The sequence below is a fragment of the Megalops cyprinoides genome, chromosome 2 (genome assembly GCF_013368585.1).
Source record: "Megalops cyprinoides isolate fMegCyp1 chromosome 2, fMegCyp1.pri, whole genome shotgun sequence".
Taxonomy (NCBI): domain Eukaryota; kingdom Metazoa; phylum Chordata; class Actinopteri; order Elopiformes; family Megalopidae; genus Megalops; species Megalops cyprinoides.
This window is the reverse complement of record NC_050584.1, coordinates 33,209,595-33,235,061: the sequence shown is the minus strand read 5'-3', so window position 1 is coordinate 33,235,061 and position 25,467 is coordinate 33,209,595. Positions and strand designations below refer to the sequence as shown.

Here is a 25,467-nt window from a genome sequence, read left to right as displayed (position 1 = left end):
TGTCGAGCATAGTCCTAATTCTAGCTTGATACCCTACAATTTCCCCGGTGGTGTCTTCCTGGCTATTTTCCAAAAATGACATGGCTGTACTTATAAAGTTGAACGTATACTGGACACTGCTTAGATGACTTTCTTCTCTGTGATCACAGGCAGACAATTTGATGATGATTCTTTGACTAAGATCTATAACCTTGCTGACTGCCCCATTAGCTTGTATGTTTCCAGCATGCTGGGAATAGAACTAGTTCATTTTTTGCAAAAAAAAAAGGTCTGGCTTCAAAGATTGCATATGGTTGCAGAGCCCTCTGTTCAAATTTGTTTGAGTGATGAAAGATTTTTGGTGAAAGCTGGAGAGAGACTAAATACCTGGCTATAAGAACAGGAGACACATCCAGTGAAAACTGGAAGCAAGCAATGGAAATGTGATCCGATAATCATTTGCAGATGAAAAAAGGAAACAGTCTGCCCAGGTCTCCAACCTCTGAAGTTCCAGGGGAAGCAGTGCACACAGCAGGGTTCTGCACCATGTGTCCCTCCAAGCTATAGGGAAACCCTGGTTAAGTCCACAGGGCAGTGTGTGATACCTCTCACTTGTCCCTTTAAGGAAGAGGCTGAATGTGAAGTGCACTATTACTTCAATAAACTGTAAACACACAGTAAATCACACAGGTAAGTATTTACATGGCAGCTGAGCTAGGCTACACATTAGCCTGTTCCAGTCTGTTCTCTAAACTGTATTCCCTCATGCGTTGCACCTTCCAGCCAACCATGGTCAGCAAGAAGATCCCCATGGCTTTGAACCCTACTTGGAGGCCCAGGTACCTGCAAGAAGGCGAGACGGTTGAAGTCGTCAATGATACAACTCAACACGTGGCAACCATAACCTCTTATTTTCATTGTGATAACTTACACACAGTTATGACAGTTCTGCTCCCTTGTATCTCCCCCTCAGGTCAACAGCAGTCTCCCCTTACCTGTTTCTGAGGAGATCATTGTCATAGTAACCACAGGAGCCCATCTTATTCCCACATTTCGGCTTCCACCAAATGCAGGAGGAGTCAATGACCATTCCAAATAAGGCAGGTGCAGGTAGCCATGCTGGGAAAGGAAACACAAGACATTGAAGCTTATAAGTATTGATCACAATGAGGTATTTGTGGATTCAGCAATCTGCAGCATTGATAGCTTCACTGTAGTGCCATTGAGAGCATTCTGGCAGGATGCATCACTGCCTGGTATGGGAACTGCTCTTCACAGGACCGTATGGCCCTGCAGAGGGTGGGGCAACTAGCTGAGCGCACCACAGGGACTGTTACAACTCCCCTCCAGGCTTGTATGCCAGGCAGTGCAGCACCAGAGCCAGTAGGATTATGAGGGACCTCCATCACCCAAACTAAGGACTCTTTCAGTGGCTGCGGTCAGGCAGACGCCTCCACAACCTCAAGGCCAATACTGAGAGGCTCCATAGGAGCTTCTTCCCCCAGGCCATCAGAACACTAAGTTCACACTCTCATACTGGAGTCTAACTTCGTTTTGCACATTTTTCTATGTCTTGCACATTTTTCTATTGTGTTTTATATCTTCCTTAAGTTGTTTCTTTTTATATTTTTTTAAAATATTTTTTTCTATTGTGAGTTTTGCACAGTCTGCCCTGCTGCCGACCATCATTTCACTGCTTACTGTACATTGTACCTTGGCACAAGTAAAAAAACTTTGACTTTGACTAAAGTAGTGCATTGTTCTTTTCTAGTCTGGGTTAGTTAATTTTCTTGTCGCTGGAGGGCACTATAGCACTAAATTAAAGCACATGGTTTACACAGTGAGACGGAAAGTCCATTTTTCCTGTCTGAATAGTTATTTAATAGGTGGTACTTTGACAACTTTCAGTGTGAGATATGGATAAAAGGTCAAGAAGTGGCTAATAAAATGTTTGAATATCATTACAGTGGACTTAGCAAGTTTGCCATTGCTCTTGCCTCCCATCCCCTCCCAGCGGAGAGATCATTCAAAAGAATGTCAATCCTTTCTTGCCAAATTAATCAATTCTCAAATCCTTCTGTACTTAATCCATCAGTTGGAATCACCAGTAATCCATAATTAAGTTTGACTTACATTTACATTTACATTTATTTATTTAGCAGACGCTTTTATCCAAAGCGACTTACAAAAGTGCATACAGTAGGTACAGCGACAGTACGGGGACAGGATGTGTACAGTTCCACAATGAGACAGTTCTCAGCTGAGAGCAAGGTCTGTTTGAGGACGCAGTACTATCAGATTTTCACAATTACAGCCTAAAGGGCAACTAGTACGATATACTTTCGAACGGCAAACTTCAACAACTTCAAACGGCACAATGAGCGTCAGGGTAAAGGCGGCAACAAGAGACAAAATTTAAAAGCACTTACCAAGTAGTCTCATGAGCAAGAACTGAACTCCTATAGCAAAAGACTTCTCTTCATGGGGCACAGTTCTAAACCCAAAAAAGAAGGACCAGGTTACAGTTACTTAGCACACACCTTTCCAGAGCAATGTACACAGTTTACATATCATCTATTTATACAGCTGGACTGAGCATACAACAGCAGTGTGACATCTAGGAGTCCAACCAGCCATCTTTGGCTGACGAACCCCGCTCCTTACCACTACGGCCCACACTGTGACCCACAACACTCAGATGTTATCAGCTGCTGTCAGTTTGTGGACATTAACATGCTCTGAATAAAGGTGAAGAGATGGTGCGAATCCTACCTGAGCACCATCATGTAGATGGGATTGTGGGTCATGCTGGCAACAAACCCGGCGAGGGATATGAGGAACATGACAGGCAGGAGGAAGTGGGGGCAGCTCTTGTCACAGGAGCCTGGACGGCCACTTCCTAGGGGATTGCTTTTAGAAATAATACAGCTGCAGCTGGTGTAGGCCTGCAGGAGGAAGTGTTTCAGTTAGGCTGTCACTGACAGGATAGCTCTTCCTGCCGCTACACTCTTAATACCAGTTTACAGTAGCAGTCAAAACTTTGGACATACTTTTTTCTTCATTTTTCTTTCTTTATTATTTTATCTTTTATTTTCCACATTTTAGGATAATAGTAAGGACATCAAAACTATGAAATGACACAAATGAAATTACCAAAAAAGTGTTATAAACAAGTCAAAATATATTTTCCATTCTTCAAAATAGACAAAAACCTTTTTTTAATTAATTTTTTTGGAAAGAAATGCATACGTAGGCATCAACTTCACAGTTTATATTTGTCTAAGAAAAAAATCAAGCATTTAAGTATAAGTCTTTAGGTCAAAATGTCTTTGAATGCATGTTTCCCGTTATTTGTTCAGGTATGTCTAAACGTTTGACTGGTACTGGATATCAAGCACAAAATGTTCCTTCACACTTTTTATTGGCTCCATTGTCAAGGGAACCTTGCACACTGCTCATTCACACAACATGAATGTTGCTGAAGTAATTCAGCCTAAATACAGTTTTTACCACAGGGCCTCACTCAAGATTGCATCTTTTTACCTTCTGATTCCAAGGCTAGCTCACCTCCTACTATGTCACACTGGTCTCCATTAATTTGGACTATTTTTCAATAAAATAAATCCATGATTTGAAGCCAGTGGGATCTAATTGAAATATACAGTGGAACAGACAAATCATCTCTAAATGTCACCAGGTACGCAGAGTCAAAAAAAAAAAAAAAATTCATCCTTAGCAATGCCACAGTGAATAAGTGAGTGGATTACATCCTAAATGTTCAACTTCTAAGTGACTTGTTTGAAACAGAATAGTTTGTCTAGATGTTTTCGTCCTGGGCAATTTGATTGTCCGCTGAGCACATCCTGTAGGTTTTACAGCACTGTTTATGTCCTTGTTCAGCTGTACCAGATGCCAAACGGTTAAACAGATGAGTTTAATTAAAGTTTAAACAAGTACACAGGTCCCCAGAGCCTTAGCCAGCCCTTTTCTCCAATCCACTGTTTTCTGTACACTGTACTGTTTTCTGTAAAAACAGAATTATGGACTCTTACCTGAATCTTGTGAGGATTTCGAGGGTCTCTGGAGAAGTTGGAACAGCCAGCTTGGCAGGGCGAGATGTACTCTATGCCGTCAGAACCACACAGCGGGTTGAAGGTGGTTTCAGAGCAGGAACAGTTGGATTTGCACGTGGACAAATGCCTGTGAATTCCAAGATGAGGACATTTAGGCTTCATTTTTAAAAGAATCATACAGTATCAGAAGGGTGCCATCACAAGCTTTTGCCTCAGGGTTAAACAACTGCTGAAAATCCAGAACTCATTGCAATTGACATTTTCAGAAATAAGTAGTTCTCAGGGAAGACATTTGTAGTATAATTGTGACACAGGGCCTAGTGCCTGTGCCACTCTAAGCACCACTGGAAAACATCAGATCAGCAGATCTCAGGGATGCATCAAATCCACGATTCCTTTTCAGCAGGATATCACTTTTTTTTTTAGAATGTCTGAATACCTAAGATTAACTGAGTTAACCCATCTTACATATCCACTCTGACATTCATATGCCCATGGGTCCCATTCCATTCTTCCTATAACAGTAACTGTTTCCTGACTCTTCCAAGCAGTTTTTTCTTCACTGTTTACATTATATTGTTCGGTTCCATTTGTGAAGTTATTCTTGGCATAATGCAAAAGAACATACAGTAATGTTGGATTTGATGCAGTAATGCTAAAAACAGAATATAATTGTTTATTGTAACACATTCTATGAGGAAGATAAACTGAACTGCTTGCCAATGCTACTTGGCATCCAAACTTACTGACAAGGACATCAAAGTAAATAAACCCTAGCGTCAGCACAATCTTACACAGGATTGAAAAGACATGATAATAATTATAGTCACAGAAGTGCAGTTTTACAGCATGAGATCTCTCACAGCAAGCACTTAATCAGACATTGCATAATTGTTCCTAAAAATAATGCATTTTCAGGTATTCGGTTCAAAAGTCTTGAAGAGTCTTAAAATTGAGCCAAAACCAAAAAATGCATGCATTGCATTTCTAAATACATTGACTGCTTGAACCACACCAGGCACTTCATCTGCCATTTATAGGTATGTATGGTCATTGTTCTTATTCTTCTTCCCTTGAGACTAAAACAATTTCCCATGCACTGATAAGTACCACTCTTAGGGAACAAAGGAGTGGTCTGCTAAAACTATATCCTCATTTGATCTTCGGTTTTTGCCCCGGGCTACCCAAAGCATATATGCATGTGATCATTTCTTATAGTATGTAACACAGGGGTTGCTGGGTAACCTTATTCTCTCAGCGAAAGGCAGCCAATAGTCTACATAAGGAAGTGAAGCTATCTCAGTGACATATGGTGAGTACTCTGTTAGACATGGGAATGTGCACGTATGTGTTCATGTGTGACCGTGCAGCACACAACCTATTAAGGACACCGCACACAAACACATCTTCCTCTTTTCTCAGGCACACTGAGTGAGATATTCTCTATCAGGTAAAGTATCCACTACACACTGCAATATCTACCCTGTGGCTGTGTTATTATGATAGAGAACATCAACATTTACCAGACTCATCCAAGCTGATTTTCCCCATCCAATTGAAACACTGTACATTTCCTTAGTGAATGTTGTGCAATGATAACCACTACATTTTGGCTTATGTAGCCAACAGTGACTGAAGTAGGAGAACTGTCAGTCCAATGCCTTTATCTGATTATTCCTTGAGTTAAATCTGTCAGCGTATGTACACCTGGAATCATGACACATCATCACAAGCAGTCTCTGGTATACCATCACATAAAATCACATATAACACTGAACGAATGAATAGCTTTCCCATGACCTGACACAGCAGGCTGGCACACATCCTATCACTCTTCTTAATTAAACAAAATAAGGGAAAGTTGCTGATAGTTTTTTGCAGGGCATCTGTTCTTGTCTCTACATTCTGACCAAAACAAAACTATTTATCTAGGTGTCCGTAATTGACTTCTCTGGCATGCAAAAAATTATACATAAGGCGTACATGCACTAGGTGGTGTATTGACTTTCAGTGTTTTGAGGGTTATTTTTTATATATATTTGAAAAAATGGATGAGAATGAATTGTTAAGAGAAACACCTCAGCACATGGGCAACTCCCATGAGAACAAAATGGAAGAGCCACCAGCTCACCGATACTCGTCTTGGTGATCGAAGACTGTGACCCTGGCAACCGTCTGTGTGGAGCAGCCCATGAAGAAGAGTGGCACGCACAACAGGACTGAGAGGAAGAGCATGGTGACCGAGAACCTGGGGATGACTTTCAGGGACAGGCTGGTGCGCTTCATGACCACCCCACCCAACAGCATCCCCACAGCAACCATCGGCAGGTTCACAGCACCTGCAGGGGGCAGGAGGACATGGCCTTTTAGTGAGGATCTTGCTCCCACAGAGAGAAACTGGAGACAGGAAAAGCCTCAGAAGGGACTCTGCAATTCTCCAACTCCTCACTCCTCCCACACCTTCAAGGCCACACCTCTCACCTCTCCCTTCCTCCTTCTATATTTCTGCCCCTCCCTTGCCCCTCCTCACCAATCAGCAGGCTGCCATAAGATGCTGACGTGCCATATTGCTGCTCTAGGAACTTGTTGAGGAAGGTTGCCAGGCCTGCAATCACAGAGGAGAAGCAGCACTGGGCCAGAACCAGCAGCAGGAAGAGTGGACTCAGCAGCAGCCTCACAAAGAGCCGGGGGAACACTGCAACAAGATCAGTGGCAGATGCATTCAGATATGTACATTATCTACACCGTTGAGATCCGATAGGAATAGGTCAGATAAGTTGTAGTAACTAGAGACTGTCACAGTTCTCAACAGGTTGTGACACTTCTTTTCCTTGAAAGAAAGGGAGCAAACATATTTCAAGTTGATTAAGACCTTGCCTACAGAACATATGAATTAGTTGAGACCCATTAAAATAACAATACTGAATTATTACTACATATTGCAAGGATAAATTGAAATGGTGTGGTGAGAATTGTTTATAAAAGCATCTAATGAAGTTCCCAGCAGATCATTGACATTGTTACCCTCCAAGTGAGGTGAAAGTGATGAAGGACTTACTCTTGAGGAAGTCCAAAAGTGAACTGTCAGGATTCTTTGGGTCTTCTTTCAAAAAAACACTTTCATCTCCAGTGGCCTGTGGCATTATACATGTTGGCTTAAGTAATGCACAAAGCATGTATACATACATGCATATATACCTTTTGAGCTCAACAAAAACAAAAATTTAACAGCAGCTTAACAGAAACAAATTAATCTTAAATTCCAAAATTAATATTTGTAAAATAAAAAAGACTCATTCAGAGAAAGGGAAAAACATATCCCATATCATGATAGTTTATAGTGACTGACTGCTAATGTCAGTAGTGTATGAACAACCACTGATCTAAAAAGAAGCTGTGAGGCCATATTTTGTTACCTACATTTTCCTCCGTATGCATGTGCCGAGGAAAGAAGAAGTATGGGATAGAGGTGAGAGCCAGACACACAGAAGAGACCAGGAGGCCCATCCACCAGGCCCCCACCCAGCGTGGGTCAGAGGGCGTCAGCTCTAGCAAGCGGGCTTTGTTGGAGAGAAGTCATTAGAAACAATTAATTATGTGGATATACACATGATCTCTTTGTTAGTGATATGCACTGACAGTACTAATATTGAAATGCTACTTCGGGATCCCTTCACCGTCTGTAGTGCACGACATTTTGATGGTTGTTGTATGTCATATGCAGTACCTATTTCATGAAATTTATATCACCATCAGAGTTAGCTGGGATTCTATGGTAACCAAATATCTAACTGCAGCACCTGGGTCAATTCTGTCCACATCCACGTTGATCCTCAGCATCACAGAACCCAGCAGATACCCAAAGACTGGCCCAAACACAGACACGGCAAAGAGAATGGCTGCAAAGAGAAAAAAAGCCCACTTAAAGAATGCAGCTGTCATTTGTGGGAGTACCCTCTCATAGTCCGTAACAGGCAGTGAGTTACCTATGTACAAGGGGGAGTTTCCTGGCCTGGCAAAGTCATCCACATAGGAGATGCCAAAAGGCTGGATGGGCACTGAACCCACACCAAACAGTAGCTGGGCTATGGCCATTATTAGCCACAGGTTATTGGTTTCTGTAGTTTGCTGGGAGTTCCCCAGGCTGCAGGTCCCAAGCTTAGTAGAGTTTCCTTGAGGCACACACATGTCCTGGTTACCTGTCACATAAAACCACAATACAGGTCAGGCCCTTAGCCACCAAAGAACACTTTATCAAAGAAACTCAACCCCTCTGTTAATAGTTAATAGTTAATAGCTAATAGTTAATAGTTAATAGTTAATCTGTCAGTACTGTATAGACCTGCTCCTAACACTGTTGTAATATTGTAACAAGGTGTGACTGCAGTGTTACAGTAGAGTTGGGAGACTGTGTGTTTACTAGGTGCTAAGACACCACTGCAACAGACATGTTTAAGGCCTTGGAAGCTATTGGTTCAAAAGATCATTCATTTGGAAATAACAGAGTACAGATTTCAAGACTTGCATAAGGTTCTCAGAACTGAAAACATCTTGGTGGCCCATGTGTGGTATTCAACATGAGGTCAAGGTATTTTTAATGCTGGAGATAAGGAATCATGCATCTAAAAGAAAAGGAACTGTCTGAAAGACAACTGAAATCTTCTTAGTTTTCCTCAGCTTCCTCAGATATACATTTTCCTAGTGCTTTATAGGTTTGCTATAGGTTGCTTTATGGGTTTTCAATGGGGAGTAACTGTGGTCTATCCAAAACACTCAGAATGTAGCCATCAACTCTAAAGCATGACACTAGGCTCTTGAAATACGACAAACTGGATATAACTCTTACATAGCCTAACTGTGCACTGCTGCATGCATACTTAGTCATACTCTCTCTCTGTCACACACACACACACACACACACACACACAAACAATCACTTCACTTCTCAGATCTACTGTAGCAGCTCTTTGTGGACTCTATATCTTGCTAAGATTCTGACATGTGTGGTGTATAATGTTGCTTGTTCCAGTTGCATGTTGTTATGTTTTTCTTCGATTTGCTTTTAATTTATAGAATTTGAATGGGTATTCCCTAGGGGCCCAAATTCTACAACCAACATTATAACACAGCGTTACACTCCCTAATTCTTACCAGTTTACACAAAGTTGAAACATTATGTTTACATCCAACTAAAGTATGCTACTAAGGCTCTTACAGACCGACACTTGATTGCACTTAAATAGCCATATGTTCTTACCGGCTAATACAGTGCCATATTTGTAGGGCTGGGACAGGAAGTGAGGTAAGGCCAGGATTGTTGCGCTGATGGACATGAGGAGACCACCTAGCCCAATGATACGTGGCCGGTGGACTTTGCTTCCGAAGTAGCTCACAAACACAATCAACACTGTGTTCCCCACCTGCAGGCAAAAGGAGGCCCATCAGACCATGGCCACATTTGCCAAATCAGTGCACAAATTAGGAAAAGGTGCCAGCGTCTGCCGCCTCTGTTATCTGAGTGAGGGGTTTGAGCATCGCCTTGAGAGAACGTATGGCAATTTCAGATAATGCAATACCATTCATCAAAAGGACTCCCACACCCAGAGGGATCGCTTTCCTAAAGTGCTGCGGCAGAAAAGCATCACGCTGGAATTTATATTTATCACATCGTTATTTTGCCACCTTACCAAAGACCTGGAGACACAAGTGCCTCAGTATTACTATGCTTTACACGGATGCTTTCCGGCTGAAATGGATTAATGTCCTTGAGTGAGCTGCCAACTGCAAACTTGGGATAGGCGGATAGGTCATGTGGTCATGAGGGGTCAGCGTGCTACCTCGTGCAGGGAGGAGATGAGGCCTGAGGAGAAGCTGCTGAGGCCAAAGCGTCTCTCGATGGTGGTGATGGTGCTTTTGAAGTAGGCGCTGTAGAGCAGCTGGGTCAGCTGCAGCAGGCCATGGCATAGCACGAAGAGCTGCAGGAAAGAGAACAAGTCCGTTCCGAGTTCAGTCCACCCCTGTAGGACTAGGGCACATATCACAGGCCACAGTGCACCTCCCAACGGAAGTGCTTACGTTCAAACCCTGTCACAGCATAATGAACACTGATGGGATGTATTGTCATGACTTGTAACTATCACTCTCTAATGCTTTCTCATTGCCAACACGGTGTTCAATGACAGGGCCAAATGAAAACATTCCTCTTAAGCTACACCATCATACACGGAGTGCCAGAGAGAGTATTAAAGCATTCAGCCTCTGGTCTGGAAATAATGTCACCAAACATCTTCACAGTCAGTCAAAGTTATGACAGCAATGCCAACGCCTCACTGCTGCATGATATGCAATATGACTACAGAAAAAACATCATTAATCACCTTGTCATTACCTCTTGCAAAATCAACATCCATTCATATCACAGAATACAACCAAGAACAATGTGTTTAGATCCTCCAGGCTTGGAGTGAATTAATCTCCCTTGGCACTACCTTAATACATACAACACACCTCACCATATTAGGCAATCACCACAGCACCTCAAAGCACTTACAGCACTGGAGAAATCATTTGGTTGATTTATCAAAAAAAAAAAGAGCACAGGACCTGCACATAAAATAAAAACGAGTGCCAGTCATTTGGTTATTAACGAGAACTTGAAAAACTTTTTTTCCTTCCTCAATGACAGATCTGGCTGATCACCATGACTGTCTTCCCAACAAGGTTACCAGTAAACTAAATTCTTCAAAGACTGAGACAAGAGTCATCTGCAGGTAGAGAGAGTGGAGAGAAGTTCAAAACCAAAAAACAGGAGAAAGGAACCTGGCTTTTGTCAAAATAGCAGGACATGGTGCAGGTTGCAAAAACTGAGTACTGGGAGCTAATATTCACAGCTGATGGTTTGGGATCTAATCATCTGATTGAGGTTTTCCATGAAGGCACAGGGCAGGCAATGCATTAGACATGATGTGTGAACCCTTCTCTTGTTTCTCTGCTCTGAGGGTAGGGAGGCTTTTGACCTGTATCGGAATTGCTTACATTTCTGTCTCTAGAAGACTTCTCCTGGCAGCCCAGATATTTAGTCAGATTAAGTTCTTTCTTGGATGAGCTCCCAGCAGCCTGGAACATGATTTGGCCTTTATGTATCTGCAGATGGCCTCAGCCATACTAATGCCACTCTTTAATGAGCTCATAGAACCAAGGAATGGAACAATGAGTTAGATTAGATTTATTCTGAAAACAGATAGCAAAATCTACCACTTCTGTTATGTGCCCACAGCCAGGCAAACAGAGAAATAAATGTTTCTTCTGATTCCATCTGGGACAGTTAAAACTGCTGCTAACTGAAAGGAAGAGGTTACAGGCAAATACAATGGATGCTTTTACACAGCTAACAATCCTTCCTCTACTATCACTAGCTGAGCTTTACTTATTATGCCACACCCTGTGTTTGTGTAGGCAGCCAAGTAAAACCCCTCATTTTGTGATTAGATTGTTTCATCTGAAGGCTGAATTTGTTCAATATCTCCCGAAAGAAACTCAGCCGTGATATTAAACTGCTGCATCCATAAGGCAAAAGACATACTCAGAGTTCAGAGTCTGTTTTTAAGGTTTGAAGATTATTTTAATCTCCCCCTCAGGGCTTTTTGACAGACTTGCAACAGTGTCATGGGCCATCCATCTTTCTAGACAGGTCATAATTCACCAGGGCAATCTCCCTCAGAAGTCGATGATGGGATGTGCACTGGTGTCAGTAGGGCATGCACAACCTTCTCTTTCAGAAAATATGAAGCCATCCCTCTCAGACACTTTTAATGCCCTGAATGATTAGGCATATTGCGAGAAGCATCCAGACACCCTTCATATTTCCATGCAGTCAAATCTTTCACCAGCACACCATGCATCCTCCATGAGACTTTACAGTAGTATTTGTGCCTTTCAGCACTTTAGTGTATTTCTAATGCTTATCAGTAGATTATTAATTTAGTTTTTATATCACAGTTTTGCTACTTTGAGCATTTAATAGATGTGACATTTTGGTAACCTGTGGCCGGCAACATACTTTTTTTTTCCCCTCAATATTTCTGGTGCTTTTTTCTGGTTTTGCGCTTTTCATTTTTTCTGTCTGTCTGTCCAACATACTGCAAAGTGGCTTCCCAGGTGAGCCCATCACCATCTCATTAAAAACACAGCCCCCTGAAGACCTACTGCTGCTCCGATGCAAGTATTTAACTCCTCCATGGTCATCCGGTGGGAGAGGCATGCTGCCTGCCCATTACCTGCAAAGATCATTCATTAATGACGATGCTCTTTTACTGCCCTGTGGATTCTGATGGGAGTTTAGAGGTGTGCACTGGCACCACCACTGAAATCATATTAATAACTGATGACAGGCAATCTGCTGCAGTGGCATATTGCTCTCAGTAAAACCCGACAGGGTGTGCAGTGGCAAAGCATGTGGAAACATTGATGTTTGCAGGAAGTTCACCAGCCTCGCACTCCTGGACCTCCCACAAGTGGGACACCATTGTTGATATCAGTAGTTTTGCTGAGGAAGGAGAATCTGGACGAACTATTTAAAACCTCTTCTCTGCATGCTCGCACAACAATGCAACCAACTGGCACCATGAAAATTCAATGCACGATTTGCATGGTACCATTTGCCTGGACATTGCCTGCAAAAATAGCCTGTGTATTCAGTAGCCCCACATCACATCCTACCTTTCTCCACTGGTTTATGATCTCATTGTTTTCCATCAAGGCAAATGCACATTTAGGCACATAAAACCTTCTGAAATTTTTCTACAATGAAAACAGCAGACAGCACTGAGCAATACTCACATCTTTTAAATGGCAGTGCTTGTCCTATTAACTATAATATTAAACTGCTACTGTGACTGCCATATGGGGAATGAATTCTGGCTCAAAGTTCCTCTTTCCATTAAGACCCTTTCACGTGGTGTACAGTACCAGAAAAAAAAATGGACACACCTGATTAAGATAATGGAAAACATGCATTCAAAGACAGTTTGATCTAAAGACATATGCTTAAATGCTTGGCATTTGTTCCTTAGACAAATATAAATAGTGAAGTTGATGCCTATGTATGAATTTCTTTTTTTTTTTAACAATTTAAAAAATATTTTTGTCTATTTTGAAGAATCTAAAATATAAGATAGCTTTGATTGGTTTATAACACCTTTTTGGTCACTGTATAATTCCATTTGTGTTATTTCAAAGATTTCATGCCTTTACCGTTATTATAAAATGTGGAAAATAGTAAAAATAAAGAAAAAAAGTGTTTCCAAACTTTTGGCTGGTACTGTATACACACCACATATTGACACAACTTCAGTGCTACTCAAAAGGGCACCACCTCCATGGATGCTAATGGGGAATGAGATGACTTTGCAGCAGTGGTATTCTGAGCTACTCTGGGGCTTCAAGCAAAAGGCAGCTCTAGGACCCCTTGGCCACCTCTCAGCAAAAGGAGATTCTTTTACATCAGATCGATATTCTAATTATGAAGAAAAACTTGCAAATAAAGTATGACAGCAACACCAACTTTTTGAAGTTATACAACAGACAGCGACACTATTTTATAGTAGGCTACCAAAGGAAAGCCACATGACAGAGTCAACTGATATGAAAACACAAAAGCTTCCCCAGGTCTTTCAGGCAATAAGGGCAATTCCTATTCAGAGGTCTTACTCAAGGATCAAAGCATGGTAGTGCTATGACTTCACCAGTTAGTTCCCTATTATTTAATGTGCAATGCCTCTGAGCATTTCTTCAGTTCAGGTGCACACTTGCCTTCTAAACACTACACAGTTTCCCTCAAGGACACTGATTACACCAACAACTGTACTTTCTGTTGTTATTATGTTCTCAATTGCAAATCAATAGCTTCCTGCTGAGAGAGACAGAAGGCTGAAACCCATGATTAGTTAACATACAAGTATTTCCAGGGAATCCCAGCCAGTCAGCTGATTTAATAGCCTACAATTTAGTCATGTGCATGTGTTTATGTGTCACATGAAGTTAACTGAGTCAAATGACGGTGTATTGACAGGCAGAGATTCAAGCACATGCACGTCTGCAGGTTAATCATGCTGCTTGATTCATTCACACTGCGTAAATGCTGACGGTATAGCTAGCGTGCATGAATGAACATGCTTGCGCAGTGATTGTGCATGCATGTTAATTGGACCCTTCCCCCATCTGAATACCTGATCTGGATAATGCTACCCTCCAGAAAAAAATAACCTCCCAAATCAGTGCATGGTTTTGTTTGACCGGGCACTTCACACACGTACGCCCTCTCAGCTGTGTATCAACACTGATCCTATGTGATAAGTAACACTAACAGACAGCCTTGATGTCTTTTCCTATGCAGTATTGTGGTGTGCAACAGAACATAGTGCTGCACCAATGATGGCGCACTGACAGACTATGTCATCACTAACGAGAGTCTCGGCACCAACTGACACCGTGAAGTGTGGCCACACAGGGCACCAACTCCTCCTGTTGACCTCTGCTGGACATGTGCCAAGGAAGAGTGGAAGAATATTAACTGCACTACATTGATTCTTCACAAAAATATGGGGCAAGTCCCATTTATAGGCCCTAGACCCATTTCAGATGAGTCCTGATTTAATACTGGAAATAAGATCAATACACATAACATAGGTGTTTACTGGTGAGTGAACATTTATTGTACATCTAACAATGTATACACGTTATATGCTGTTAGGGTTGTTGGATTTTCTTCTAATTTTAAAAGTAAACGTATCGGACCAAAAGCGCGCTTGGAGAAAAAGCTTTAATTGGTGATGGAATCCGGCAGCATCTCTGCCAGCGAAGCTTTTAACTCATAGAAATGTTAACGTGATCTGCCTTTTATACCATGAAACAAATGGCAACAAACAATAGGTTTACACTGTTGCAACATCAACCTATGTTCCCAATGAAAAGCGGGATCCCTTGATGCTGACCGCCCCTTTGTGTGGGGATGGTTGCCAATTGCCCACTCCCGGTTTTATGCTACACTTGATGGCTGTTGCCTGCCTTAATCAATTGCTCTTGGCTCCAACTGTAACGTGGCGCCAAGGTGTGGAGCTTCCTTTGTAACTATGATAATAAGGCCATCAGGTTAACAGTTCTCTGATTCTGAACCACGTCTGGTCAGAAGTTAGAAGTACTATAATCTTACAGGGTGGAATAATTAGTTGTGACTGAATATTTAAATAATTCTTGGTTTGCTTTGAATCCTTTTTGATGTCATTTCGATCTCTGAAAATGTCTCTATTTAATTATGAGTCAAAATGAAGGAAACCTGTTGTCTGGATTCATACCATAGTTCTAGACCTTGGACAACAGTAACAACACAAAATTATAGAGAACTTCAGAGAAATAAGAAATAACGTTAACAGTTTTAGGAGTATAAAGCTGTTATGAATTATACAGTCTAGAATGATTGTTTAATATTGTTATAACATAAAATATTTACAAGCATGTTTATATTAACACCTTGGAAAGTCCTAATCAAGTCAAAAGACTTTCGTGTAAGCTGATTTTCATATAAGTATGTACAACAAAAGATTTACTGTGGGTATTACAGCAAACTCTAAACATGATTCATGAAACTGAAACCATTTGCAAAAGCTATGACTGAGAGCGACTGTACCATGGTCTTATTAGTTCATTATTGCACCACTTCTTTCAAAACATCACACACACATTCTGACTGCAAGGTCACAATTTGTATCATCCCCTGTCGTGTACTCTTGCAGACATACGCACGTACAACATACAGACAGACACAAGTCTCTCCACTATTGTGCAAGACCGAGGTATATTTACATCTAGAAGCAACACATTCCAGTCTTGGCTGTACAAGAATGACGACCTTACAATACCAGTACTCCTCTTTGAGCAGCAGGTGACTCACACCTCATGCAGATGAATACATGGAGACAACAACATCAGTGCAGCCAAAACTCATGTCACCTGGTTAGTGTCAATCCCCTAAACTTTCTAAATTTGAAAAATGCCCAACCGAGGTAGAAAGTATACTGTTTATTATTACATTAAGCTTCAAGGGACATATCTCTCCAATTGGAATCAAGGCCTTAGTTTTCTGCTTTCTGTTGATAACATTCTGTTAACATGAAATAGTATCCTTCTGGTAGGGTAAAGATTTTACATACCTATCATTCTTTATTTCTTTGTACCAGGGCAGTTCTAATGGTTCATGATAATCTGCACAAAACCTTTACCCCTCAAACGCAATTCCTAGAGAGAATATGACGTCAATATAGCGCACTTCTCTACAAAATTCCATAAACATCTGTTTCGAAAGAGGGGATATGAAAAACTTGAAATGTTTGACAAGTCTCCCAGCTTTACCGGATATTCCTGTTTTTTTTTTTCTTTACCCCCTGGTCTGTCATGACAGGTAAAATGTGGTAGGCCTATGCCATGCAATTTAAGATAAACACCACTGAGTTATTTGATTCATTGCGCAAATACATGTCATTGTGTCGCATCATTCCTATCTTCTAAATAAGAATATTACTTATAGGCGATTCACAACAGGCAATAAGCAGCTTGTTTTGCAATCCTCATCCATCACGTTAATTACTACGTCTATTTTACAAAAATTGTAAACTCTCTACTTATTCCTGCAATAGTGTTATCTGCACCAGACTTCAGTAAAAAGATGGAAAGATCACAGAAGCTAAAAGTCTCCCGGGGTAGAATTGAGTACCCCAACTTTGTTTAGGTTAACATATAAACATAAACTAGTCCTTTAATTTAGGATGTACCGCCATAAATCTTAAATGTCAATAAAATATTTTGGTATGTTTATTCAAAGTTATTGACACGGTCCATATATCCCTCTGGCAAAACGACAAAGAGGGACTAAGCGCAGAGTTCTGATTACTGATCACTGTTTTGTTTTCTAATAAATTATCTGCTGGTTTAATGAAAGACTGGATTTACTTGAACAGTGTTAAACATTTACGATGGAAATTAATCACAGCGGGTGTACAGGTGCTGCTGATGAGTATTAAACAACTCTCCATCAGATGACCCGAATTGCCAGATTCTGATATTGAAAATATCACACGAACACACATTTTGATTACATTAAATACTTTGGAGTTAATTGAGACACTTGTAATAAAATCGTGTGTCCCCTAATTACAGATACCAAAACTGGAATTCATTTTCTTGTAAAGTGATTCAATGATACAGATATACCTACAAGTCAGCCCTTTTGTAATTGTTTTGTTTTTATTCACTTGCTAAGACATCACTTTCAGATATCTTAGCAAACTTTAGTATGGGCAAATACAGCAAAAATTCTATACAGAACAAACGCTGGTAAACTTTCATAACCAAACAATTACTGTCATCCTTCTATATCATAATGTGTTATACCATTAACCTATTAAACTGTTTCACACTAGTGAGGGGACAAATCACGCTACTTTAATAGTTATTGAGATATTACAGATACTGCTACTACTAATAACAATAGTATAATAAGAAGAATAATAATATAATAATGATATAAAGTCTTACCTTAATGTTGCAAAACAAGGACGTAACATTGGATTTTGGTTTCTTAATTTCCTTTGCGTTCATTTCCATTATAAATAGAATCAATATTCAGAACAGCAGATGAAAAATCTATATTGAATTCTTAAGTTTTTTGTATCTTCTGTAGCTTGTGACAGTAAAGCCAATACCTCCGTGCTTCTGTTCCTGTCATCGTGAATGGACTTTTATGCCTTTTAGTGATGCAATACGACACTGCCCACAAACTTCAGCGGAGCTTCATGTCCACGCGCGTATGTTTTGAAGTACGTAAGACAAGACCATATTTGGCTGCAATATAGGCTGTCATTTTAAAACAACAACCAACCAGTTTACGTTAAAGAATGTATAAATACGTAATATAAAGGGAAAAAATCGTTTACGTTTTTATTGTTCATTTCCATTTGTGTATTCATTCATGTGTCAGCTACAACACCAGTCCGGTATTAGATCCCACTGGCGAACGAAGAACTGCTTGCATTTGCGTAGATTTAGAAATGGGAAACGCTAAAGAGGGATGGGTTTATGGGAACAACTATAAGGGACATCATAATATGTAATTAGATCAAGTTTCCCGACGTGCTGTCTCCGGAATTAGTGAAATTCATGTTAAATTGTATGATAAAGATTACTCAAACTGCTATAAACGCTTGGGAATATCTTAACGAAGGCTTCACGGGCTCCGGTTCACTTCGTTATTCTTCTAGAGAAAGGCGCGGCAGTCTCTTTGGGTTAAATGATAAAACCTCAGGCATGAAACTGAAGATGTATATGGAAGGCATTCATTGTCAGCCAATATTCAAACAACCCAATGGGCACATATGCTGACAGGTAATTTTGACACAACGCAGTACACCTCAAATGCCCAAATATTCCCACAGGACTCTTTTGGGGGGAGTATTTCTGGAGGCAATTATGAAAGAAAAAAAAATCCAGCACTAAGTGAGACTAGATAGACGGACCATCAGTCTACCATATGGTGATGACAGGTGGACTCAGGAGTATTAAAGAATTGTCTAGAGAATGAGGATCGAGGACTGGGGCAGGTCTGAGTCCAGGATATTTTCCTGTTTTTGGTCATTAGCCAAGTCACATCCTAGGTGCAAAATGTGACTCCATGGGGAGGGAAGTTCAAACCACTGACTGTCAGCAGTGAGTAATTATTTCAGAAAAAAAGGTGTTTACACATCATGACTTGACTTTGACTCAGGCATTTTGAGGCCAAAATTACTAATGAAAGGAACCCAACCAGAGAACACCTGCAAAGTAACTCAGTTACTATACTTTTATCAGGAAGAGAAATTACATAACTGATTGATTGGAGAGCAATGAAGAAAGCTTGGGCAGCCCCAAATGTCCTGGTACTTTGTTATTGCATATACTAGAAGCTTTGAGATGTGGTGCAACTAAGAAACATGAAGGAGACCAAACAAACGATATCTATCCAACCACCATCTGAGTCTACTGTTATGAGTAACCTTTTGAGATTGAAATAATGCTTTAAAGAGAGACCCGTTCCATAAAAATTGTATCAAAGGGACAAACAACTGAGGCTTGAGGTTAGTGAACAAGCAGACGTCTGCTTTGAGGCATGTGATGTGGGGCTCTTGTTAACTTTCACTGTGGAGAAATAGTACCCTTCCACCACCTCCAGCTCCTTTGAGAAGAACCCAGTTTCATTCCATGTGGTGTTTGCTTCTTATCCATTGTGCCATCTGCAATGATGCCAACCAACTGTGTGAAAAGCAGAAAAAATCATGAATGTTCTTTGTGTGTCTCTTTGTCTTTGTTCTAGCACATCCGCCCAAAAAACACAAACTCCTGTACAACCTGCCTTGGTTTGCCAGTTCTGCAACCTGCAATGGATTGCCATTTCATGTTGGACATGGTTTTTAGGGCCTGGTACACTTTTAACATTTTGTCATTGTAGCAGATATTATTACAAGAGTAAAGAGAACAAGCACAAGGTAAAATGGAATAATTTTACTAGAATGTTAAAAAAGCACAAACTAGTTAGTGTTTGCCACCAGTGGTTTCCATACTTGAACCATCTTAGTGCTGATAGAGAGTAGCTTCTACATTTTGTCATCTGCATGGGTGACCACATAACATCTTTATTACCACTGCCAGGATAAAAAAAAAAAAGTATTTCCCTTAAATTGGCATCCTGGTTATAAGCAGACTCTTTGCTTTGCTCAGCTTCCTGTCTGTGAACAGTTGACAGGGAGAAAACTATCCTTGTACTCCGCCTGTCTACACACTTTTTCACTGCCCTTTGCTCTGTGCAGGATTAAGGCTGATGTTTTTGATGTCGAAGGGCTTACTCCTCACACAGGGTGGAAGAACAACTCATTCCATGGTCTTCAACACCGAGCTGACCTAAGCAAGAACACAAGTATGTCTGTTTGAAAGGCCCTCTCGTGATTTCCCATTCTTCCAGAGATCAAGGTCAAACTGATTGAGAAATCTGAAGAGGGAACCCTCTCCTGGAGGTTTGCAGGGGCTGCAAGTTTTCACTCTGGACAGGCACTAAACCACCTGATCCAACTCACCCTTGCTTTGATGAAACCAATTTAGCCGCCCTTCCTTGTTCTGAAAGTGGTGGTGAGCTGGAAAACATCAGGGATGGCATCCACACAGCCACTCAGAACTGCAGTTTGGTAACCCTCCTCTGCATGGATTCTTTGGTGATTTAATTTGATGACAGCAACACATCATTTGAACCAATCTAAATCTGTAGAATAATCTCATAAGGCAGTCTACCAAAAATCAAAATAGATAGCAAAACAACATCACAGGCTTACAAACGGCAGACAGCATTATGGTAGATATCATTTGCACACATTTATTGGAAAAGAAAAAAATAAGCTCGCAGATTATGAAAAAGATCACAGTCCTAAATGTTCCAAACTACTCACCAGCTGTTTGAAAATTATTTCCATACTGTTGAACAGTAGGTGAATTCAATTTTTGGTAATGTAATTAAAACAATACAAAGTAACAATACAAAGACATATTTTGAAATACATACAGTTCTGGATTTAATAAAAAAAAACAATACCCCCTTAATACCATTTAGCAGCATAGATGTACAAATAGGATCATTAGGGTTCCAAAGCAGTGCCAAACCATGGCCATGCAGGTAAAGGCTGAGTAATTTGTAGTGCTTGATCACTTACATATGATGCCCTCAAGACATTTACATTTTCAAGTGCTAATGTAGCCATTTTGGACAATATAAAATTGTTACCCTCTGACAAAGTATTAAACATGGCTTTTCATTTTCAGAAAAATGCTTGCCCAAAGCTGCATTTCATTTTTGCGGCTTTTGAACTATGGCACTGTCACTTAAAAACTATGGGTAACCAGCAAACAGAACTCTTAGTCCATCCAAGAAAAGGTCTTCAAATTCTGCTGTTTAAAACAATTCAATTGAACATTAAAAATCTGCAGGCTTAGCTGGTAAAGCTGAAGTGGCATACCCTTGTTGATTGTCATTAATATCCTCAATGGTGCAAGTGTTATCAGAGCATGTTTTAATGTTGAAAGTTGTGGGATTCCATTGTAGGGGAGGCACCGTACCAGCAAGAATATTTTCAACTCTTCTGTGAAACTTTGTGTCTCAAGTACAGTGTTTAAATCTATGCAAGCTGAGACTAGAAGACTCAGACTGTCCATTCTGCTAATGACTAATCTCTTCCCCTGAGGCTGCCATAGTAACTGTTGTCATGCAAACCATCTGTAAGTAACATTTTATACCCACATTGTTGCATTTATGTTCCATTTTTGTGTGTTCAAATTAAGGTGGTAAAAATACAATCACCATATTCATATACAGAGCTAATATACAGATTTAGACATGAGATGTGTCTACAACCAAGTCACTGAAACTAAAAATTGCAACTAAACTGCTTAAATACAGTATGTACAACAATCTGTGCTTGAATATGACCAATCAAAAGAGCATTGATTCTTTATCAAACATGTTACTCTAATCAAGTGAGACATTAGGTGTTAAACTGCTTTGTAGATTTGTATATACAGAAGAATCTGAAGACAGGGTTAAACCACATCTTTATGCATTTCATCATGCTTTTTAACAATGTTTTCAAAAAATTTTCAGAGAAAGAATGAGATCAAGGATTTATCCAGCACTGGAGTAGTTCAATTTTCCCACACAAATTAGATTTGAAAATTTCCCCCTATTGCACTTGCATGAAATTTCTCAGATTTTCAGTGACTTGATTCCAAGATGGGCACAATGAAAGCACTTGAAGTCTGTGTCAGTATATGGGAGACAAGGGAAATGTGGTTATACCTGTCAAGGGACCAAATGACCATCCACAAGAGCCAGGCGGGCATCACAAAGATTCCCCTTGTGGAAATTCTATGGTCAAGGGCAAGGTATGGAGCACAAAATGAGGGTAGTGTGTGCAAAGCTTCTGAGAATCCATGTGACCTGGTGGAACTCCTTGACCAGATTTTGAAAAAATGACCCCTTGACAGCACGAAACCTGCTTTTTGGTAACAGGAGTGTCAATGGGAAACAGGGCAACACGCATGACAGATGTGGATCAGACAAAGATTCTCCCATCCACCTGGACGTAATATTCAATGACCTGCTTGTACCTGCGGCTCCACGCATCTCTTTTGTGTTAGGCTCCATAGAAGCTAGAGCAGGCCATCTACATTGGAACACAATGTTCGATTCAGATCTCTGTATCTGAGGTTATTCAGTGTTACTTCAGCCAAAGGCTATGGGAAAATCTGCAGTAACACATCTATGACAAAAATAGCAATCATTGGTGGACAGCAGCTCCACAAAGACCTAAAGCTTTGATTTAAAAAAAAAACAGCCTTTTATTTTATCTAGCACTCAGACAGAGCGCTGACATGTTTGGACTTTGGACATGTTTCACTTTTCGCTTGTGGCCTTGGCAACTGGAACTTTTAACACCTCCATGTGACTCAGGGAGAACAAAGCAACAGAAGGAACCCCTAGGCTTCAGTCATAAACATCATTTGTACCTCCTTCAGACCACTTCATAGTAAGTGTCTGCAAAACCAGGTTAAAATGTACCGTATGAGGTGAAACAGAATCCTGATTTCCATTGTTACAGATACAAATTCAGGATGCAGATCATAACACCCTTCTACACACACCCTTGGCATACAGTGATTATGAAGGCAATTCATGCACACGCATACAGCAATAAAAAGATTGTATGAAATGACAATTCCGGTGCTCTCAATTTGACCCATTTCTGATTTTTCACTATGTGACTGACAAACTAGTTGCTGATGAGTATGTTCAGTAGTCTGAGTTCTAGCCCTGGACAATCTAAATGGAAAGAAAAAAACAGATAAATCCTTGTGAAATTCTTCTTTCATAATGATAAACAACAAAATAACTAAAACCAAAACATGTACACCAAAAGGTTGTACAATGGCTGTATGACAGTCTTACAAAGATTGAAACTGGACAGCTATTCCATTATGGCTTCTCTGGAATTTGCAGGTGTAATGCACCTCCAAATGCATCTGCCCAATATCACAGAATACTCTTTAAAAACTGCCTGGTTCTTCCTTTTTAAAAATCAAGATGTTTTTGGACATGTTATGTTACCAAGGAGGTTTGTGATAATACTGCACAGGATTGACTGCCAAGTAAGCATCAGCAGGAAGCCGATAATCTCTGACACTAGCCTGGAGAATACTTCCTAAGAGAAACAGATCTGTAGCTGGTGTGAAGCAAAGGTGTACAATCCTGCCCCATAGAATGCCTTTCAAAATACCTCACCTGTGCTGTTCATTTGCAGCAGGTGGACAAGTGAAGTGAAAGCTCTTTCACTACTGGAAATATACTGACTTCTGTTGGCATCCACACATTACTGAGCCTACATTATTCAAACCTAAAACAAATAAATGCACATTTTGTCTTCCAAGAAGCACAAAACTGTAAAAAAAAAAAAGATAAAAAAAAAAACATCATTGCTTTACAAGACAATCCAGCTCTTTTGAGTTTAAATATGATGCTAAAATGCTGGAAAATAATAGGACTGCAACTTTCTTGTACTCTTTTAACATTGGTGTCTTATAAAATGTTATATGTGCAATTAAGCATATGGTGCTCTCACGTCATTATTAAATCTTCTCCAGCAGGAAGGGACTGCTCTCTTGTGGAGTTTGAAATCCTCAGAAAATCCGCACTTTGACGTTGTGTCAATCACAGCTTGTTCTTTCAGAGGTCTTGTCCAAACCAGAAAGAAATGCCAAATTTCACTGGAATTAGGCATTGGTAGTGTAGTACAACTCTTCCCTATAAAACAGTTCTAAGCATTTTAAAAAATAAGAACAGGTGTCTGAAAGTTTTTCTTTAGCAAGGCACTATTTTTGTGATGATATATTCCACAAGGGTAGTACTGTTCACCAACTTTGTTGGTCTTCGGAAAGCCTGGGTCTCGATTTCAGACGTAGGCCCCCAGGGCTGCATGGAATTCAGTAAGGCACTGCACCAGCTGCTGAAATTTAGGCCTCTCCTCAGGATCAAGGGCCCAACAACAGGCCATCACTGCAAACCTGGAAGATGAATACACACAAGTTTGTTTTACAAAGTAACAAATATTTTGCATTCAGAACTATAGCCTTCTTGAAAATGTCTCTAAATTTTCCACACCATGACAATATCTTAAGCAAATATTTGTTTTTGAAACACAGGAGGTAAATAGATTTTACATGACACAATGGGAGAGAAGAGTATTTTGTCCTGTGGACAATCCTACAATAAAAGAACAACTATACAATATAGGACCTGAGGAACCTCCACCCTCCTCACTCTGTGACTATTCAGATTTGTCCTGCTCTACCAAAGATGCGGAAAGATTAATTCAACACCCTTTGTATAAAAGTGTGGAGCTCAGGTAAATCATCTGATTGGCTTTTCCTGTCTTTTGCTGTATTGCCTACTTGACAAACGCAAATCAGACGTTAAATCCTCCCATACTTTGTTTCACGGTAATGCAGTGGTATTCTGGCAGTTTGTTTTGTGATTACTGGCCAGCTCCACTTCTGCAATTCCAGCTGTCTAGCAGTTGCAGGATGTTGATAAGACTGGGTCCTAATTATGCTGATAGCTGGTGGACATTTGAACAAGGTTCAGAACTCTCCACATGTACAAGTGTTGCTGTGACAGCAGTGGCTCCAGATTTACAATGGGCTTGGCTTGAAGTGACCTTGAACACAGTGTTTCCACGACCCAGCTTTTCCAGAGGTGGATGCTATCATTTCCAGTAAAGTGCCCAGAGGCACTTTTGTCTAAGACAAATCACAATATTTAAGTATTATGTTTTTTAATGTTGGACTGAGAAATCGGTTTGAAAGAAGTGTTTTCCAAACACTTCATAAGTGTTATTAAGTCTCATAGCAGATGTCTTCATTAATGGAGACTTACAGTACATGAGACATTTTTGTAATAGTAAGTGAACAACAATGTAATTCAAGAAAACAACATATGTATTTTGCAAAACACTCTATTGCTAATTAATTAAGACGCATGTTACGAGTAAGCAAAAAGAAAGAATTTAAATGGAATGCATTAAAAACCAGACAAGCAAACTATGACACACAGGTTTCAGTGCAAGGTGTGTTGAGGATGGGACTTACAGTTCATCTGGGCAGTTGATTGGCTGTGCTATTCTATAGCCGTCCTTGAGGTAGGCAGACATCTCAAAAGGGTCTATGTCCACATAGGGGGTCTGTCCTAGGGTCATCAACTCCCACAGTGTGACTCCAAACGCCCACTGCAGAGTAAGGA

General features: G+C 40.4%; 2 protein-coding genes across 3 annotated transcripts in view; both read right to left on the bottom strand.

Annotated features, from left to right (window-relative positions):
* Positions 1-17: 17 nt before the first annotated feature.
* slco2a1 (solute carrier organic anion transporter family, member 2A1) lies at positions 18-17,795 on the bottom strand. Its single transcript, XM_036522710.1, has 14 exons — positions 17,640-17,795; positions 9,890-10,027; positions 9,310-9,472; positions 8,039-8,251; positions 7,853-7,951; positions 7,473-7,612; positions 7,111-7,186; positions 6,583-6,747; positions 6,184-6,391; positions 4,032-4,179; positions 2,752-2,924; positions 2,409-2,473; positions 975-1,098; positions 18-822 (listed from the first exon to the last, which is right to left on the bottom strand). The coding sequence occupies exons 1-14, from the start codon at positions 17,706-17,708 to the stop codon at positions 699-701; spliced, it is 1,905 nt and encodes a 634-aa protein (XP_036378603.1). The 5' UTR covers positions 17,709-17,795; the 3' UTR covers positions 18-698.
* A 5,908-nt stretch (positions 17,796-23,703) lies between these two features.
* Positions 23,704-25,467, bottom strand: part of ryk (receptor like tyrosine kinase) — a 50,297-nt gene continuing 48,533 nt past the window's right edge. For both annotated transcript variants that reach the window (XM_036521793.1, XM_036521794.1), the window contains 2 exons: positions 25,317-25,453; positions 23,704-24,233 (listed from right to left, as the gene is read on the bottom strand). In XM_036521793.1, coding sequence (XP_036377686.1) covers positions 24,122-24,233; positions 25,317-25,453 — 249 coding nt within the window. In that variant the 3' untranslated portion in view covers positions 23,704-24,121. The remainder of the gene's footprint in view (positions 24,234-25,316; positions 25,454-25,467) is intronic.

What these genes read in the sequence shown, in the direction of transcription:
- slco2a1 (XM_036522710.1), bottom strand. Translation starts at nt 17,708, where the DNA reads ATGGAAATGAACGCAAAGGAAATTAAGAAACCAAAATCCAATGTTACG. An exon ending in GATCACCAAGACGAGTATCG is followed by an intron (nt 4,180 to 6,183) that starts GTGAGCTGGTGG and finishes TGGAATTCACAG; the next exon opens with GCATTTGTCCACGTGCAAAT. An exon ending in GAAATCCTCACAAGATTCAG is followed by an intron (nt 2,925 to 4,031) that starts GTAAGAGTCCAT and finishes TTCCTCCTGCAG; the next exon opens with GCCTACACCAGCTGCAGCTG.